At 37.2% G+C, this 19702-nt stretch overlaps 3 protein-coding genes across 4 annotated transcripts; all 3 read right to left on the reverse strand.

Annotated features, from left to right (window-relative positions):
• Positions 1 to 551: 551 nt before the first annotated feature.
• LOC127255685 (probable copper-transporting ATPase HMA5) lies at positions 552 to 5012 on the reverse strand. Of its 2 annotated transcripts, none has more exons than XM_051281353.1 (5): positions 4577 to 5012; positions 2415 to 3806; positions 2089 to 2343; positions 1424 to 1966; positions 552 to 1337 (listed from the first exon to the last, which is right to left on the reverse strand). In XM_051281353.1, exons 1-5 carry the CDS (start codon positions 4874 to 4876, stop codon positions 882 to 884), a joined length of 2946 nt encoding a protein of 981 aa, XP_051137310.1. In that variant the 5' UTR covers positions 4877 to 5012; the 3' UTR covers positions 552 to 881. The 2 variants fall into 2 exon arrangements, with proteins under 2 accessions (XP_051137310.1, XP_051137311.1); XM_051281354.1 differs by lacking the exon at positions 4577 to 5012 and adding an exon at positions 3956 to 4105.
• A 2990-nt stretch (positions 5013 to 8002) lies between these two features.
• Positions 8003 to 12393, reverse strand: LOC127255982 (probable copper-transporting ATPase HMA5). Its single transcript, XM_051281797.1, has 6 exons — positions 11870 to 12393; positions 9861 to 11252; positions 9523 to 9777; positions 9307 to 9429; positions 8755 to 9234; positions 8003 to 8655 (listed from the first exon to the last, which is right to left on the reverse strand). Exons 1-6 carry the CDS (start codon positions 12173 to 12175, stop codon positions 8239 to 8241), a joined length of 2973 nt encoding a protein of 990 aa, XP_051137754.1. The 5' UTR covers positions 12176 to 12393; the 3' UTR covers positions 8003 to 8238.
• Positions 12394 to 14184: 1791 nt separating this feature from the next.
• Positions 14185 to 17088, reverse strand: LOC127255958 (MND1-interacting protein 1-like). The gene is made up of 2 exons (XM_051281764.1): positions 15248 to 17088; positions 14185 to 14843 (listed from the first exon to the last, which is right to left on the reverse strand). Exons 1-2 carry the CDS (start codon positions 16796 to 16798, stop codon positions 14376 to 14378), a joined length of 2019 nt encoding a protein of 672 aa, XP_051137721.1. The 5' UTR covers positions 16799 to 17088; the 3' UTR covers positions 14185 to 14375.
• Between the last annotated feature and the right edge of the window lie 2614 nt (positions 17089 to 19702).

Here is a 19702-nt window from a genome sequence, read left to right on the forward strand (position 1 = left end):
TCACATGGAAAGATAATTCAGACTCGTAACGCGATTTAATGAATAGTTTTTATTTAGGGTGGCGTTAAGATAATAGTTATATTTCAATTTAATGTTATTACCATTTGACTATACATAAATTATATGTATTTGTATTTGTTACCTATCAACTTATTTTTTTCTATATTTGAAAATCCAAACTCATAAGGCTGCGTTTAGAAAAAAGTATTATTCAAACAAAGCCATAGTTTAAAATCTTTATTAGTTGATTTTGAACACATCGAAAATCTCCACACTAAGTTGAATGGGCAGACCTATGTATTAATCACGTATAATCAACTGTAGCAACCAAAGTATGAACATCATCAATTTCGTTCATTTTAAAAGAAAACAAAAAAACGTGTATCTTCTTGCAAATTGACCATTACTGGTATTTTTAGATCATGAAAAATATTTTGGGGAAAGACAAAAGTGAGGGGAAAAAAAAAACAAAAAAGTATCGACACGCCCATACTTGAATGAAGTAACGTCACTATCCCACCCCACTTGTTTATATTAAAATTTCCGATAAAAAAATAAAATAAAATAAAATAATAATTACAAAATTGAAAAAAATTGTACAATGCCCACATTTATTTCTGGCGGTTGGACCCCACGCTCTGTTTTGCCACGTGGGCCCGTACCAGCTTTGTATCCCCTTCGGAGGCATTTCTTCCTAATAAATAAAAATATACTGTACTAGCATATAAATTAAGATGGGCCGGGTCGAAATATTAAAGAGCCGCCCAAGCCCATAGAAATTGGTCTAGTTTACTAAGTTGACTTTCAAAGTCAAAAGCTTATTAATTAATTTGTTGTGAAGTTGCCATGGCAATGGTACGGATACATAAATTGGTCCAATTTTACACACCACTTTTTCCTCTGTTGTAATTCTTCAACAACAGCGAGCTGCACACGACGCTGACCGACGACGCCGCCATGGCGGCTCCGGCGACCCACGGCGGCAGGCGGAAGCCGGTGGAGGGGAAGAGGGCTCCGGCGGCGAGGGGAATGCTGAGGGCATTGTACCCCAAGGCCCAGAGGTAGTTCAGCCTGATTCTTAGAAGCGTCTTTCTAGAAAGGTCTATGGCAGTTATAACGTCCTCAAGATTGTTCCTCATCAGGACAATGTCCGCCGCCTCAACGGCTATATCCGTGCCGGCGCCGATGGCGATTCCGACGTCCGCCGCCACCAGCGCCGGCGAGTCGTTCACCCCGTCGCCGACCATGGCCACCACGTTGTCTTCGCCCTGCAGTTCCTTCACTTTCTCGGCTTTCTCCCCCGGCTTGGCCTCTGCCACGACGCCGTCGATCCCGACCTATTGAGATTTTATTATTATTATTATTATTATTATTATTATTATTAGTTAATAATAATAATATTAATATTTCAATACTATACTACCTCCCTAGCGATTGCGTTTGCGGTGCCACGATTGTCGCCGGTCACGATAATGCTCTTCACTTTCATTAATTTTAGGGCAGCCACGACTTCTTTGGCCCCTGGTTTGATCGGATCGGACACGGCGAGGATGACGTGGAGCTCCCTGTCGACGGCGACGAATATTCCGGTTTGAGCCGATCGCTCGGCGTCGGCCAGCGTTTCTTCAGCGACAGTTGGGATGTGGACGTTGTGATCCACCATTAAACTCTTGTTTCCGACAAGAACCTCTTTTGTTCTTACAGTGGCCTTCACGCCTTGGCCTGTTATGGACACGAAGTTATGAGCTTCAGGCCAGACATGGCTACCGATCTCTTCATTGTCTTGCCTCAGGCTTTCGGCGTAGTCGACGATTGCCTTAGCCAGAGGATGCTCGCTGTTAACCTCGGCAGCGGCAGCCAGGGAAATGAGCTCGTTAAGATGGGCGTCGGAAATGAGTTTGGTGCCGACAACCACCGGCCTCCCCATTGTGAGAGTTCCGGTCTTGTCGAAAACTACGCAGCTAACCTGTAAGGACAGACCATCCATGTTTAATAAATGTGTATTCCATTAACATTGAACTTTTAGATGAAACTTTTAGATGAGACGATCGTTTTTAACAAAATCTTAATGAATGTAAATGGATCGACCTTATGAGTGCTTTCTAATGCTTGGCCTCCTTTGATGAGGATGCCTTGAGAGGCGCCGACTCCGGTGCCAACCATTACGGCTGTTGGAGTCGCGAGGCCGAGCGCGCAGGGGCAAGCTATGACCATCACTGATATCCCGAACTGAAGTGCAAGCTCGAAGCTATCCATGGAGGAAGGAATCCATGATTTGGGATAAGCATTGAGCTTTCCCGCCGAAAACCAGGCGAACCAAGTGGAAACGGAAAGGGCTATGACCTGCAAAGGAGCAAACAATGTGAATTCATTAGGCTGAAGAATTGTGTAAGATTGTAATGTGTGTGACCTACAAGAGGAACAAAGTATTTGGAGATATGATCTGCAAGTTTTTGGACAGGAGCTTTCGCCATCTGCGCCGATTCGACTAGTCTAACAATTTGCGCTAGCGCGCTCTCGGATCCAACTTTGGTGGCCTTTACGTGCAGCACGCCGTTAGCATTGAGAGTCCCTCCGATCACCTCATCACCCATTTGTTTCGCCACCTGCTTGGATTCTCCAGTGATCATGCTTTCGTTGACATGGCTCTGTCCCCAAACGACGACTCCATCGCAGGGTAATTTTGCACCAGGGACTACCTTGAACACGTCTCTCTTCTGTATGAACCGGCTGTCGATTTCTTCCTCGCTCAACACATTCCCATTGTTGTCCAATTTAAGCAGTGTCGCCGTCTCGGGAGAGAGGTTCATGAGCTTCTCTATGGCCTCAGAAGTCTTCCCCTTGGCTAAAACCTCCAGATACTTCCCAAGCAGTATGAAAGAAATGAGCATCGAACTAGTTTCGAAGAAATCTGTAGACTCAAACTTTGATGAAGTAGCAGCTCTTAAAACAGAGTAAACAGAGTAGAAGTAAGCTGCATTTGTCCCCAATGCAATAAGGACGTCCATGTTTGCAGAACCATGCTTTAATGCTTTGTAAGATCCTATGTAGAATCGTCGGCCGATGACGAACTGAACTGGTGTGGACAGCGTCCACCTCAAAAGCTCTCCTACATTGAGCATGTTGATTACTTTAATTTCGAGCCAACGGTTGATTCCTGGAACATACATAAAGATCATGGACGTTAGGAACACAGGAATTGTGAAAACGAGACTCCATAGAAAAGACCTGTAATACTGCCTAATTTCTTCCTCTCTTTCGGCTGCCTTTCCACCTTTCTCTGGAAATATCATAGCCTTGAAGTTTCCCAATCCAGCAGCCTGAATAGTTTCTATGAAATCTCTAGGCCCTGTTAAATCCGTTTCGAAACATATGGATAGCTTCTTGATCTCTGGATCAAAGTCTATTTCCCTAACCCCTGCCAAAGCTCTAAGAGCATCCCTAACAGCAGTCATTGAATCTTCAGTCTCCACTCCATCAATGTGTAGGTGTATTTTAGAGATGTCTTCTCCTTTGGTGAGGATTGTGCCCTGGAATCCAATGTCTTCAATGGCTTCCAAGATTTGGGTGCAGGACAAGATTCTTGGATCATAATGGACCTCAACTTGTTCATTGGGGGATGAAGCAAGAGCTTTTTGCACTCCTTTTATTGCTCCTAAATAATACTCCACTGTCATGGAACAGGAAATGCAAGCCAGTCCTTGTACTCGAATTCGGCATAATTGAGTGGATCTATCAGTTGTGTCTTCTGAAATCAATCTGGCCTGAAAGCCAGTGTCCTCCATGGTCTCACGGATTGTTTCTTCCTGCAAATGTTATGTTGAAGATATTATTATCTATTACTGTAAGCCAATGAGATCATGAAACATCACAATCTGTTAGCATATCTTAGCTGAATCAGATAACCTTTGATTAAGTGCAAGACATGTAAGAGAATCATATACCGAACATTAACCTTTGACTACTATCATGGGCCAAACTTTAACTGAAGTGCAAGATAAATTAAGGGATTCGATTACTCAATCAATCTGCTTTCCCAATGTTTTAATATTATCAGTGGAAAAAGTTATGGTGCTCCTATGCTTTCATAATGCCTTTGTACTACCAAATTTGTGCCCACTCATTATGTTTCTAATCGTTGTAGTAGCTAATGATGAGGATCGCACTACTGATTACAGTAGTTTTTTTTTTTTTTTTTTTCCAATTTTTATTGAATTGCTTTTTTATCTTTTCTTGGTTTCTACTCCACAGCGATAACAAATTCCTCGGGTAAACAAATACTATCAGGTGTCAAAAGCAAACAGAAAAAGGAAACACCAACGGAATCCGTAATTTGATGGAAACACACAATCCATTATCAGAAAAAGTCCAAACTTCTATGCAATAATACAGCCTATGCATATCTCAGAAACACCAGAGATCATAATAACAACAAATATATGATAATCGCAGCATGTACTGTACAATATATCAACACTTAATATAATATATATATATTTTAAAATAATGATAATAAATATTGACGGTTACCGATAACAGAGGCGTGTGCTAGGCACGTGCCTCCGTTCTTACTTACATTGACGACGGCGGGACAAAACACGACTTGCGCGCGGTGGTTGAGGAAATCGACGGCGGCGTCCTTCACTCCGGGGAGGCGTTTGACGGCTTTCTCCACAGATCCGGCGCAGGCGGAGCACGTCATTCCGGTTACCGAGAACAACGCCGTGGATTCCGCTCCTAGCATGCACTTCTCTTCGTCGTCGGAAGGAACACTGGTCGACGTTCCTTTCGTGCGGTTAGGCATCGACGGATAGCGCGGCGACGAGTTCCCGCCCTCGCTTCTTCTGCACGCCGCTGAAAATAGCTTTGCCGCCATAACTGAGCTGAGCTCCTTTCAAATCATTTTTCTTTTAATTAAATTAATTACAATTGTTCTAAGAGAAAATATAAAAAAACAATTGTGAAGACAATATGTACAATTTCTCATCCATATATAGTAAAATTTTCTAAAGCTTTTTCTCTGAATATGGGCATCATATTTAATTTATTACAAGAAATAATTTATATAATGTGTGATATGATTGTGTTTTCTTTTTATAAAAGGCACCACTTGGTGGTGCAATATAAAAATGGCTGAATAAAAATGTTCGCTAAATTTTTTATTTAAGTAAATATTATATATATTTTGAATATAGTAATTATTAGTGAGAATAAGTTGAAAAGAGACTTTTTTGCAGCTTTGGTTTTTAAATTATTTGTCCTTAGGACAAATATTTCAATTTTTTTTTTCTTCTAAAGACATGGCTTAGTTTATATTTATAATTTTATAGTATAATTTTCTAACATTTGATGTATCATTAATGAAATTTGGGAAAATTTTTGATATGTGAAGTATATAATAATTATAATCATAAAGGTGAAGTTGAGTGTCATCTCTTTGCATATATATTGGCAAGTAAATATGCATTTGCATTTGCATTTGAATTTGAATTCGCATTTGCGGTGGAGACGTGGCTGAAGACGGCAAGACCCTATCTGACTCATTTCCAATTATCTGAAAGAATTTATTTATATATTATACTTTAAAACCAGAAAATGAATTTATTATAATATCTTTTGATGATTTCATTTGTGTGTTGAATTATTCTTTTGTGAGAAAGAAGGAAGCAGAAAGAAGTAAATATAGGCGGTTACTATCCAACACAAAAGTTGCAAAAGTGCTTCTTTTTCTATTTCCTTTTTTATTTAATTTAATTTTTTAAATTTGGATTCCATATTCTTATATATATATATATATATATATTATAGTTTGACGTTATGGGCTCATAGTTCTTTTGAATCTGCTTTACAACAAATCCATGCAGGTTACGTTATCCCTGAAATACCTTTTCAGAATTTATCATCATCATAGGTATATATAGAAATGTTATCATTAATAATTTTTGTTTAAGAAATTGTGACCTAATTAATCATATACAATATCTGTCTATAAAATACTTATATTTAAAATCTATGAACATGCCCTCTGTATAAAGACTACTTTTGTTTGTAAAGGATCAATTGCATGCAGAAAGAAATATACACTACGTACCGTCATAAAAAAAATATAAAAATAATACACTACGTACTAATTTGAGCTATTATTTAATAATACTATATTAAATAAGGTACTTAAATTTCTCTTGATTTATTTCCACTTTGGTATTTTGTTTGTTTTACATAATACTTTGTTTGCTTTCTTTCGGCTTTATTTACTCCAATCTTCACAAAAATAAAAACAATAAAAAAAAAAAAAACGTAATAATAATATATATAAATATATTACACCAATATCGTTGTGCATGTCCCTGTATAACTATACGTGTGTGCTATCTGTGATGGGTAAATAGGACCACGACTGATATATAAATATATATTTTTAAAAAATAAATTAACGAAATAAATAAATATATATATATATATATAATATTCATCTATAAATAATTTGCACGTAAAATCTAGTCAAATAATCAACACGGATATATCATTGGTGTCTATGATCAATTGAATAAAAAATAATTTATGCCACTCAATTATTAAAGATGGTGTATCGATTGTGAAAGAGGCATTTATATATAAGCTAAGTGTGTGTATATATGTATTGTATATATATGTATGTGATTGGTGGAATGTGGTTAGGACCATTGTAAAGTGTAATTAGCTTTCTATTGCAGAAATTTCCTGAGTTTAATGTATAATTTATATGTAAAGATAAATCATTAGATTGTGACGTCATTTAGTTTGTTTATCTTACATTATCATTATAATTGTTGTTATTTTCGTTTCTTTTTACGACCATTTCTAAGGTATCTTTCTCCTTTAAATTTTGAAAAAAGGATGGACAATATTCAATGACTCGTATGGCTCAGCAACTTGTTGAATATTAGCATTGATTGAAGCTACATTCATTATCTTATAAAAAAATAAATAATTTATAAAAGGATTCGAGTTTTTCTAAATAAACCAAAAAAAAAAAAAAAAGATCGCTAAATGTAATGTTAAATATATATATATATATATATATGTATTTGCTATCATATTTTTACAGAAAAAATAAATAGATCAATAGTACAAATTTTGGTTAACAAAATCGTCAAGTAAACACCATTTTATTTTGTTCACTATGTTTTCATTTTCACATTGATTATTTTAATTCATAATATATTATTTTTGTTCCAAATTGATGTGTTTGTTGGTCCAATAAAATCAATACTTGTGTTCTTTTATAATTTTATGACATTTCGAATGTAAAATAAACAATAATATTATATTTTTTTTAGAAAAAAAATAATATTTTGTAAGAAAAATAACATATTGAATATTCTTTTCTTTTCAAATTATATTCCACTCACACAAAATTTCAATGTACACTAAATTAATACTATAAATTTTTAAATTATCAATTTCAAAATAGAAAATACACACACAAATAAAGAAATAAATAGTAATAATAAAAGTGGGGGAAAAGATTTTTGAATAATGCTCCAAATAGAAGCCAACTTTTTTATAAACGTAGTGGAAAGCCTACATCCTCCCATTTTTCCATGCATTACTACTTTAGTCATAATGCGCCATCTTCAAACGATGTTTCTCTGTGTTTCCATTTTATTTTATTTTCTATTAGAGTTTTATTTTTTATTTATTAAATATAAAATTTATTTGCCTTAGTATCTATCTTTGTGTGTCTTTTACTTAAATTCAAAGCATTACATTTATATACAAGATATATATATATTATTTCTTTTTTTTTGGAGTCTTTTTGTTATCTATGTATTCACTTAGTATTTTATTTCTATATATTTTAAAAATAAATTATTTAAAAAATATAATACAATATAATATATATATATAAGTCAAATGTACAAAATCAATAAAAATATACAAAATGTACTATTATTTATAATAATATGTTATATCATATCTTACAATAAAAAATAACTATAAACACTTAACAAACAAAATTTCATTATAAAAACACACTTTTTTATTACAAAAATCATATTCAAATATCACAAGCCTAAATTTATATTTACATATTTCTTTATTTGATAGGATTCATTCACACACACACACACCATCATTATCGACATTTATTATGGGAAATAAAATGCCCTAAACATTGTACACACACAAGGGGGTATTATTGTCATTTCGCAATGCTCGATTCGAACACACCATGCATGCTAGCAAAACAACTTACTACTCAACACTGATCCTTCTCATGGCAAGGGCGTCCAGCTTCTTAGGCCTCTTGTAATTTTTGAGCAAGAGAGAGCTGCACACCACGCTGACGGACGACGCAGCCATTGCAGCTCCGGCGATCCACGGCGGCAGCCGGAATCCCGTCGACGGGAACAGAGCCCCAGCCGCGATCGGGATCCCAAGGATATTGTATCCTAGAGCCCATAGATAGTTCAACCGGATTCGAGAAAACGTCATTCGCGATAGATGTATCGCGGTTATTACATCCTCCAAGTTGCTCTTCATCAGCACGATGTCCGCCGCCTCGATGGCGATGTCAGTCCCGGCGCCAATCGCCATCCCCACATCCGCGGCCACCAGCGCCGGCGAATCATTGATGCCGTCTCCCACCATTGCCACGACGTTCCCGGCAGCCTGTGCATCACATAGTAGACAACATTTGTAATGACATAGTAACTGCAGTTTCTCACGTCATAAAAAATATATATATAATTTAACAATGAATCGGCGTGCCTGTAGTTCCTTCACTTTCTCGGCCTTATGCTCGGGCTTCGCCTCGGCGAAAACCGAGTCTATCCCGACTTCTTTGGCGATCGCATTTGCGGTCCCCCAATTGTCGCCGGTCACTACAATGCTCTTCACTTTCATAGACTTGAGAAAGGAGATGACTTCGCGGGCGCCGGGCTTCAATGGATCGGAGATGGCGAGTATCCCGATGAGCTCGTGGTCGATAGACACGAGAATCCCGGTTTGAGCCAAGGCTTCCGTTTCCGCAAGCATGTCTTCAGCTTCGAGAGAGATGCCGACGTTGTGATCCGTCATTAAACTTTTGTTCCCGACAAGGATCTCTCGACTACGAACAATGGCCTTCACACCGTGTCCGGTTATGGATTCGAAGCTTTCAGTTTCTGGCCAGACCGGATTCTCTTCGTCCTGTCTGAATCTTTTAGCGTGCTCGACAATCGCCTTCGCCAGCGGGTGCTCGCTGTTCGCCTAACAGGAAAGAACACTAATAAGCATTCTCCGACCAACAAAAGATTCTCCGATGATGTGAAAACAGAGTACCTCAGCAGCGGCAACAAGATCGAAAAACTCGGTAAGAGCCATGTTTTTTAGTAGCTTTGTGTTGACAACAACTGGCTTTCCGATCGTAAGCGTCCCGGTCTTGTCGAAGACGATACAGTTCACCTGTTGTTAGAAAATAGATCGTCGGAAATGGAGGGATAACAGCTTCACATATTGTGTTCTTACATAGTGTTGTTTAAGGAACAAGGAACAGACCTTATGAGCGCTTTCTAATGCATGGCCGCCTTTTATTAGAACTCCTTGAGAAGCTCCGACGCCGGTCCCGACCATAACAGCAGTCGGTGTAGCCAAGCCGAGCGCGCACGGGCAGGCGATCACCATTACAGAAATGCCAAACTGCAGCGCAAGTTGGAAGCTATCCATAGAAGAAGGAATCCATGATTTCGGATATCCATTAAACCTTCCAGCAAGAAACCAGGCAAGCCACGTCGAAAACGAAAGAGCAATCACCTATGAATAACATCGAATGAAACCGCAAAGACGTTAGCTAGATCGAATACGAAAGCTTAAACTCGAATGCTCGAAATACCTACCAAAGGAACGAAGAATTTAGAAATACGATCCGCAAGTTTTTGCGCTGGAGCTTTGGCCATTTGCGCTGATTCTACAAGTCGAACGATTTGAGCAAGAGCACTCTCAGATCCTACCCTCGTTGCCTTGATGTGCAGCACGCCGTTGGTATTGACAGTCCCTCCGATCACTATGTCGCCCTTCCTTTTCGCCACTGGTCGAGATTCTCCTGTGATCATGCTCTCGTTCACGTGACTTTGTCCCCAGACGACGAAGCCATCACAAGCTACTTTTGCACCGGGAATGATCTTGACAACATCGTTTTTTTGTATGAGCCGGCTGTCGATTTCCTCTTCATTCAGCACATTTCCATTAGTATCCAGCGCCAGCAAGGTTGCCGTCTCGGGAGCTAAGTCCATCAGCTTCTCAATTGCCTCAGATGTCTTTCCCTTCGCCAAAATTTCGAGATACTTCCCCAGCAATATGAAAGAAATGAGCATCGAGCTTGTCTCGAAGAAATCTGTCGACTCAAAGTTTGGCGAAGTAGCAGCTCTCAAAACAGAGTAAACAGAGTAAAAATAAGCAGCATTCGTTCCTAGCGCGATTAACACGTCCATATTAGCCGAGCCGTGTCTTAATGCTTTGTAAGCGCCAACATAGAATCGCCGTCCGATGATGAACTGAACCGGGGTAGACAATATCCATCTCAAAATCTCCCCAATAGTTAGCATGTTCACAACCTTACGATCCAGACCATGCTTAATTCCAGGGATGTACATAAAGACCATGGAAAGAAGAAAAACCGGGATCGTAAACACCAGACTCCAGAGAAAAGATTTGTAGTATTGCTTAATTTCATTCCTTCTATGGGCTTCTCTTGATCCTCCTTCTGGAAATATTTTAGCCTTGTAGCGCCCCGAGCCAGTCGACTGGATAATATCGATGAAATTCCTTGGTCCTGTCAAGTCTGGTCGGTAAGAAAGTGCTACCTTGTTAAGCTCGAGATCATAGTTAATATCTTGAACTCCCGGCAATGCTTTAAGGGAGCTCTCAATTATTCTCATGGAATTATCTGTGTTCACACCATCGACTTGAAGATGGATTCTGCACCGATCTTCGCCGGTGCTGATCAGAATAGCCTCGAATCCGGTATCCTCCACGGCTTGCAGTATTTGGTTGTATGTCAAGATGTTAGGATCATAAATTACCTCGGCTTCCTCTGTTGCTAAGGCCACTTGTGCTCGACGTATCCCGGGGAGACTTTGGAGACTGGATTCCACAGTTGTAGAACAGGCTGTGCAAGTCATTCCGGTTATCCGAATCCTGCATATTTCAGAAGCTTTCCCGGTCATTTCTTCTTCAATCAACGAGGCTTCAAACCCCACGTCTTCGATTGTCTCGAGGATTGTTTCCTCCTGAACATGTTTTAGGCAGAAGTTAGAGCTCGGACTTATTCAAATGGCAAAGCTCTGCATTATATATGTTCAAAAGGAATAAATAATCAAAGACTTACTAAAATCGAAGAACTGCACAAGCAATTAACATCAAACAGATATACTCAGAGAATATACTCCCTACCAAGAAGTCTAAATTATTCTAGAGAATAAAAGAAGCCAGAAAGCAAATTCCCAATGGCTTCAACAATTTCTTGCAGGTTGAATAAGATCAAGAAACTAAAACTGCATTTCATGCTTGAATAGGAAGCAGAATATATCCAAAGAACAGAATAAATTCCATTTTGTGATTGGAATGTAAAAGCACCAAACAGTGTATGTGCGGTTGTTTGTGATTTCGAATTTGTTTTAGCACCGTTTTCTCCATAAAATAACATCAAATATGTATTTTGAGTTCAAAACTTATCCAAATTTCTATTATTTCCAAAGCCATTCAAAAATATATAAACGAGCTCACGTTGCTTCCAATTCAAGAAATGGTAAAATGAATAAACTCCAAATTTAATTTAATTTCACCAAAGATTAAACAGTATATATATACATACATATAATATACATATAAATTCATAGGGGCTTACGTTAACAAAAGCTGGGTAGAACATGACTTGAGCGCGGTTGTTCAAAACATCGACGACGGCCTCCTTGATTCCGGGGAGACGTTTGACGGCCTTCTCGACGGAGCCGGCGCAGGCGGAGCAAGTCATCCCGGTGACGGAGAATATCGCCTTGGCCTCTGCTCCTTGCATGAATTTCTCTTCATCGGATGATGAAGCCTTGTGGCCGCTAGGGTATTTGGGCATCGAAGGATAGTGAGGTCGAGGCGACAGATTCCCACTGTCGTTGGGGCGTATGCACGCCATCGACAGAAACTTGGCCGTCGCCATTATCGATTGCCGGATTTCCTACTCCGATCCGGTCGAATCGAAGCTCAGAGCTTTCTTTAATTACTGATTGGGATAGATAGGGTTTTGATTGGGGATCGGAATCACATATGATTTTGCTGCTGCTGGTGCTAGAGGTTGTTGAGTTTGAAATCGGCGATTTGCATTTGCTGCGGTTTTATAGGTAGGCTTTAGCGTTTTCAATGTCAACTTTGCGTTAACGTCTACAACAAAAATGGTTCTTTCGGTATTACGTCTGCAACAAAAATGATGCTTCTTTCTTCAAAGATCCTGGATCTCAACGCCAGATTAATCCACACCGTTCGTTAGAGGGGATACTACATGAACGGTTCTGATCTGTCGCAATCATTTTGGAGAAGATGGTTCAAACTTTTGTTTCGAATAAAATAATATACATTTTTTGTAATTAAGAAGATTTTGTTAGGGTGTGTTTGTTTGGGTTTGGATTTTGAGTTCTGAATTAGTAAAAATTTTGAATTTGAATAATTGTATAATGTTATGTAAATAGGTGTTGATGTGATATTTTGAATATAAAATTGATTTTTAGTATAATATAAAAAATAAAAAATAGGTGTTTTATTTGATGTTTTTTGGAAAAAAAATTGGATAAATAATGTAAATTCAATCCAATCCCCCAAACAAACACCCTTATTGGATAAACACTACTTACAATAGTACTAGTTCCGTCTTACAACTCCCGTCCACATTGCTGGATTAATCCTTCCCACATTTTATTTTCATTTTCTTTAATTTTAATTTTATTTTTATTTTTTTAATTTTAATTTTAATTTATAATTATTTTTATTAATATATTCCTTAATTATTTATTAATTATATATTCTTTTTTAAAAAAAGGTGAACAAAGGGAGGTTGATTGACTATATTCATTTGTATCATTTTTGCCTTTTCTTTTATAAAATATAAAAAAAATTTCCCAATAAAAAAGAATTACATGCTATAAAATATCAAATCACTTACTCATTTGTATAAAATCGAACCTGAATATCATAGTGTATACATGTGGTAAGAATATATATACATTGTAATATGATTAAATTCCATCTAATCATTTGTTCCTTAAGGAATCTTTCCATCCGATGGTAGTTAAGATTCCTATCATTTTTCTTCTTTATTTCAACATATGCATCAATACACGTAACAATTTGTGTTAATTAATTCCCAGATATAGATCTATACTTTTATTAATATATATCTTTGATAGATCTATATTTTCTTATGTCAGCTGCAAAATGTCAAAGGTTGTGCGTAGTAATAACATAGTGTTATGGTGAGTTATCAAATGAATACATTCCTAAATATGGAAAATAAATTATGTGGCTGAACATTGTTTAACACGTTGTCCAAGTTGAATCTCAAATCCAAATATATATATATATTTATATATACACGTACACGTACACACGTACATAAATATATAGGCACGTATATATGTGTACAATTAAAAAAAAAAAAAAAAAGTCAGCATGCAAAAACATATAATTGTAGTGCTAATCTAATGCACGTAGTCCATGACATAATATAACACGTTATGCTATTATTCAATATTTGTAAACAGACATTTGACTAACTCACAAGGTATTTACTGTAATAATAATAATAATAAGAGTTGTTTCAACACATTTGTAGGTTTTATTCATCACTATCATCTTCTTCAACTTTGAACAATTTCTGTTTAATTTTGTTACCTTTGAAATATTATTAATCAGCACTATGAGCTCTATTATTATACAAAATTTGTAAGATGACACTACAATTTTAAATACAATTCATATTAAATACTATATTATTGAACTATTATCTTAATGCTTCCAAAATCCAACTACATCTTACTTACGCATCTTAACAAATTATTATTCTATATTCTCCATTCTTAATCGACAAGGAAATTGGGCTTCTCAAGTAATCTAACCTGATCAGCTAAGTGGGCCCCAAGTTCCGTTCGGACCACGCAAAAACTTTAAAATTAGAAATCGGCCCAAAACTTCTAAGTTATTGACTTTGAGCCCACAAAAGGCATTTGTTATTTTCAGACACAAGCACAACAAAACCGTCCTTAATATTTCTTACCAGGAAGATAATAAGCTGCAAAGATGTCCGCAGCAGGTTCTTCCAAACAGATAAAAATCAAAATAAACAAAACAGAAGAGGTTCTTCAAGCTACTTACGATGATCCTGCACCATAAACCTGAATTCGTTGCTCGATCGGGACCATGCAGTAAGGGCACGAATCTCTGCCTTTCTTCCCGAAGCCATTGTTGCAGTCGGAGCAGATGACCTGATGAGTGCAGGGAAGAAACACCACAGACACTTCCTTGTTCATGCACATCGTGCATCGCCTGCCCTTCTGAATCTCATCCGCTCCAGACTTTTCTCGATCGTGCATCATCAGCAGCTTCGCAATGTGTCCGTTTACGCCTGTCGATTGGCTCTCCGCCTGCTTAAGACGAGCGTACTCTTGCTCGAGGCGCTGCAGATCGTCTTTCTGGCGCTGCAGATCCATCTCCGTCTTTTGCCGTAGCGACTCGAGCTTCCTTTTGTTGTTCGCCTCGGCTGCCTCCAGAAGACGCCGCTCCTCCTTTATCTGTGCAATGAGCTCCGCTTTCGACTTTTGCTCCTGTCTCCATTTTTCCTTCAACAATAACAATCGAAAACACCGAGTTATTCACTTACGGGATTCATATTTGTTAAAAATGACCATATCGTTTAAAGATAAGAGATGCATTATTTATTTATATACAATAGAGTCAAACAACACGAGCCATGCAAGGTGAATATATACCCGAACCCAAGAGGTTCCGACTATGATACCGTTTCACCTAAAACTTTAAACGTAATGGATACAGAATCATTTACTTATATATACACAATAGTGTCAACCAAATATGCCTTCTCACATGCAAGGAATGTTACCACTCTGATCGGGTTAAATTTAGCCTAAAAGTTAAGCATAAATTATTATAGAGTCAACCAACAATATACTTTGAAAGTTATCACCATGGCATCTCATTTGCTTGTATGTTATGCACAATTTACCTCAAACTCTTTAGTGTCAATCTCCGTCTGCTCGATCGCCTGCTGAAGCTCGGAGATTCTCTGTTTCTCAACTGCAATGTCTTGCTGCAATTTCGTCGTCTGCTTCTCACAAGCTATAAGCTTCTTGCGGCACTTCTTCTCCCGCTTCATTGACTCCATACAGGCGGCTGCGGATTCAGATTCCCTCAACTTATATGCCTCCAATTCGGCTTTGAATTCAGCATTCTGAACCTCAAGTTTTCCGACTGCAGCATTCACACGTTCCACATGCCCGCCCGCTATCTTCAGAGCATCCTCGATTTCCCTAAGGCCTTTCATGGTGGCGGATTCGAGAGCCGGTTTCTCCTTTTCTTGTCTCTGCCTTTCCTCTCTCTCAAGCCGCAGCATTTTCAGCTCGGCCAAATCATGGCTTAGCTTTCGAGCTGCTTGCGTCGCCTTCTCATAGGCCCACTCCTTCCGCACCTTCACCTGTTGCTCCAAGTCCGCAATCTGCTCATTCAAATTGCAAACCATTTCATCATTCTGGTATGAATTCTCATCAAGATTCAAGCCCTGAAACTTGTCCATCACTGAGTCCAACACTTGCTGATTCTTCTTAGCATATGAGGAGTATTCCTCATCGATTTTCCCCAAAACATCAGCATCTGAACAAGATCCACTACACGAACTTGAATCCCCACCCGACACGACTTTGTGGCCTGCCTTCGACCCCCTCTGAAACTGCTTCGAATTAGACCTCAATCCGGCAGCAAACACAGCAACATTCCTCTTTAAAAGACTCCTCATAGATGGACTGAGGTTAAACCTCTTAGGACACTCAATCCCTCCCCGCAAAGGCCTTTCATCATTGCCGAAACCCCAACCTCCATGAAACTTATACAATGCATCTCCAGACCTTCCGCCACCACTTTCAGAACTACCATCACTTCCAAGCTCATCAGGTGGACGATGAACAGGTGAATCCGTAAAGCTTGCTCTGCGGACATTGAGATCATGCATCAACAAACACATCATAGCATCACCCCTGCTTGAATGAGGCTTCACTTTCTGCAAAAGGGAAATCATTCTGCTGATTGAAAACTCCTCCAGCTGCCTCAAATCCGAAAATGAAGTGTCCAGAACCTCACCAAATCCCTTACCACTCTCACCACGCTTAAGATAAACCAAGGCATTATGCATAATATTAGATAGAGCATCCATCCCTCCATAACAATGGCCATTTCTCAAAATAGCATTCATCGAAGCTTCTTTACTGTAACCCAACCCTACGAGTTTTTCTATCGCCTGATTGTACACAGAATCCAATTTCTTCAGCAACATTCCCTCTAACTGTTCCTCAGTGCATTCCCCCCACCCTTCATCATCCAATTTAGGATTATTCGGCTTGAAAGTAACGGGAGCCGCATCGTGATTTTGGGTGTTTGCTCTAGGTTTAGACTTGCCTGATTTCTCAATATCGCAATTAATGGAGGTAGAACGATCGGGGCCGAGTTTCGCCGATCGATTACTCCGATTTGCTCGAGTATGCTTCGCCTTAACAGTGCAGCCCATTACACCGATCTCCCAACTCGATTAAATAAATCTACAAATAATTACAAGAACCATACCGTAAGCGAAATGTTCGAAACGAATAATCCCCTTCACAAACAAACATGAAATACATCAAAAACAGAACGCAAAAGCTTCGACTGCGGTATTAGAGCGACGATTCCGGTCGCGCAGTGGATTTGTAAGAAATTTTGTAAGTTGCAGAAAGCCTCTGCATTTGGCGGTAGTGAAGGGAAGGGAAGGGAAGGGAATGGGAAGAAATGTCCGCAGTTTGGGCCTTTGGGGCGAAAAAAACGACAGTACGGTCTGCCAGACGTAGCACCCAAATGTCTAATTCGGGTCGGGTATATATGGATTGATTTTTTATTGAAAAAATATATATTTTGAAAAAATTGCAATGATGATTATTTATCTAACAATTTATTTTCTTGAGGCACTCAACTGAAATACTATCAAAATAGAAAGTAGGATACGTTCGGACATTAACCAAAAAAATAAATAAATTATTATAAACAATTAAAATTGAATTTGTACCCAAAAAATATATATATATAGCTTGGATATATTGTTAATATACTTTATTATTATCATTATTATTATTATTTCAAAATTATGGAGTTGTAGTTTAGTTTTAAGTGAAACAATGATCAAATTCAGGATGAAACTCACTGAAGCCCATTAATGAGAAAGGCCCAATAATTTGGGGAATTAGGGTTTCTCCTAATAATAACAATTAACAGCTAAGAACATTTTTATTAGGGGTTCTCCGATAAACAACTAGGTCAGCTACGAACAAAGAAACAAATACACTTCCAGCATACAAACAGAGACTCAAATTCCTTCCCAATCGAAAGAGGTGCTGATGATATGAGATGATATGATTGCGAAGGAACTAAGAGGTGTTTATTGGAGCTTGGATTGACATCCATAGGAGCAATAGCACATGGCTCGAGATCTGTAGAGAGCTCGGCAAGATCCGGCAGCCTTGCCGCATCCCCAGCGTTCGATGCACTTGTATTTGCATTCGTATTCGTTGTCGCAGTACCCAAGCAGTTCCTCACACGATTCTCGTAATTGATTCGAGTTCAACTCACCGCACTCCACTATTGTGTTTCCTGTACAGAAGAAGAAGAAGAAGTTACACATGGAATGGAAGAAACAAAAACTAAATCAAAAGCAAATCGAAAACAAGAAGAAGGAGAAGAAAATCAATTAGTACCTGCTGCAAGGATGAGAGTACAGAGAAGAAAGAAGATTGCATTGCTCTTCGCCATTTTTGAGTATTGAGAAATTGAGAGTGCTCTGATAGTGATATCATATATATACACATTTGGAGAGAGAGAGAGAGAGAGGCGAGGGAGGACTTATATTTTATGTTACTTTGTGATGATCTTATTAAAGATGCTAAAGTGTGGGCAAAGTAAAGGCAAGAATCATATTAAAATTAAAAAAAAATAAAATAAAATAGTTGGGACATTGTGCCAAGATTATTAAAAAATAAAAACTATAGTTTTGACCGTAAGTAAAAAACATAAAAATAGCATTATCATAGTCTACACGTTATATATTATATTCTCTCCATTCTAAACTAAAATATATTTAAATTTTTTATATTGGGATAAAATTGATAAATTTTAATTATATTATAATCAAAATTAATTTTTTTTATTTTTATTTAAATTATAAAAATATCATAACATATATAAATACATAAAATACAAAAAGATAAAAATATATTTATTACTCTTTTATCAGTAAAATGATATTTTTAGAGTAAATTATTCAAATATAAAGATATTTTTAATATCAAATACAATAAAAAAAAATCAAATGGCAACTTTGCGGAGAGAGTATTATATATTTTTATTAATTAATAAAATATTAAGTAGAGCTTATTTGAATTTTGACAAAACAAAGTAATTGATTTCATTATTAGTATACAATACATATAAAATAAAGCAGAACCAAACCAAATGAAACTTAACATTTAACAAGATAAAAGTTTATTAGTCATCGAAAACAAAAGTAGATATGCATATCTACTTTATTATATTGAAACTTACACTTAAACATAAATAAATAAAGTGAGCATACATGTGCTAAAAAGCACAGTCACCAAACAACCTTCACAAACAAAGGACATTATTCATCAAAACCGAAATAAATATACAAATTTTACTATAAAAAACACAATCAGACACGTGAAACTTACCATCAAATAATCTCCAATAAACAAAGGGCAAAATAAAACTTTACTACTCATTCCAATAATAATAATAATAATAATAAAAGTTTATTATTGATTGAAACCAAAGTAGATATGCATATCTCTACCATTGACTTTTTTATGTATACGATCATCTAGACTCCGTGTAGATAAAAAGAAGTTATTGAAATTTTTTTAAGTAAATGAAAAAAAATAAAATTATTTAATATGATATTTTACAAGAAAATATATATTTAATAAGTATTTTTTAAAGAAAAAAGTTAAAGTTAGTGAATATAATTAAAACTTTCAAAACGGTGTAGGAGCCATAATTTTAACACCTAATTTAAATTATTTTTTCTAAACCAACAAATTTATTGCATACTATTGAAATTACAACTTAATGGGCCTGTGTTCGGTCTATTTTAAGGCCCATTGAGTATGGCTCATATTAGTCATATACATATGGAAAATATATATGCTTATAAAGGTGATTGGATCGGATTCACAAACCCGGCCGAAGCCTTCTGCAAAAGACCGGTTGAGGCTTGCAACAGTAAGACTACCGGACTAACTATTTTTGTATTTAGGCTACACAACTACTAGAGTACTAAGGAATCCAACCGAATAAAATTTGAAGTGTTTATTTTTGTTTGTTAATGTTCACGGACAAAACTCATATTTGTTTGTATTGTTCAAGC

Source organism: Andrographis paniculata, unplaced genomic scaffold (genome assembly GCF_009805555.1).
Source record: "Andrographis paniculata isolate CXL003 unplaced genomic scaffold, ASM980555v1 Contig54END, whole genome shotgun sequence".
Classification (NCBI taxonomy): domain Eukaryota; kingdom Viridiplantae; phylum Streptophyta; class Magnoliopsida; order Lamiales; family Acanthaceae; genus Andrographis; species Andrographis paniculata.

What these genes read in the sequence shown, in the direction of transcription:
- LOC127255958 (XM_051281764.1), bottom strand. Translation starts at nt 16,798, where the DNA reads ATGGGCTGCACTGTTAAGGCGAAGCATACTCGAGCAAATCGGAGTAAT. An exon ending in TTGACACTAAAGAGTTTGAG is followed by an intron (nt 14,844 to 15,247) that starts GTAAATTGTGCA and finishes TTATTGTTGAAG; the next exon opens with GAAAAATGGAGACAGGAGCA.
- LOC127255685 (XM_051281353.1), bottom strand. Translation starts at nt 4,876, where the DNA reads ATGGCGGCAAAGCTATTTTCAGCGGCGTGCAGAAGAAGCGAGGGCGGG. An exon ending in TTTGTCCCGCCGTCGTCAAT is followed by an intron (nt 3,807 to 4,576) that starts GTAAGTAAGAAC and finishes TAACATTTGCAG; the next exon opens with GAAGAAACAATCCGTGAGAC. An exon ending in CCAAATACTTTGTTCCTCTT is followed by an intron (nt 2,344 to 2,414) that starts GTAGGTCACACA and finishes GCTCCTTTGCAG; the next exon opens with GTCATAGCCCTTTCCGTTTC.
- LOC127255982 (XM_051281797.1), bottom strand. Translation starts at nt 12,175, where the DNA reads ATGGCGACGGCCAAGTTTCTGTCGATGGCGTGCATACGCCCCAACGAC. An exon ending in CTAAATTCTTCGTTCCTTTG is followed by an intron (nt 9,778 to 9,860) that starts GTAGGTATTTCG and finishes TGTTATTCATAG; the next exon opens with GTGATTGCTCTTTCGTTTTC. An exon ending in ATCTTGTTGCCGCTGCTGAG is followed by an intron (nt 9,235 to 9,306) that starts GTACTCTGTTTT and finishes CTTTCCTGTTAG; the next exon opens with GCGAACAGCGAGCACCCGCT.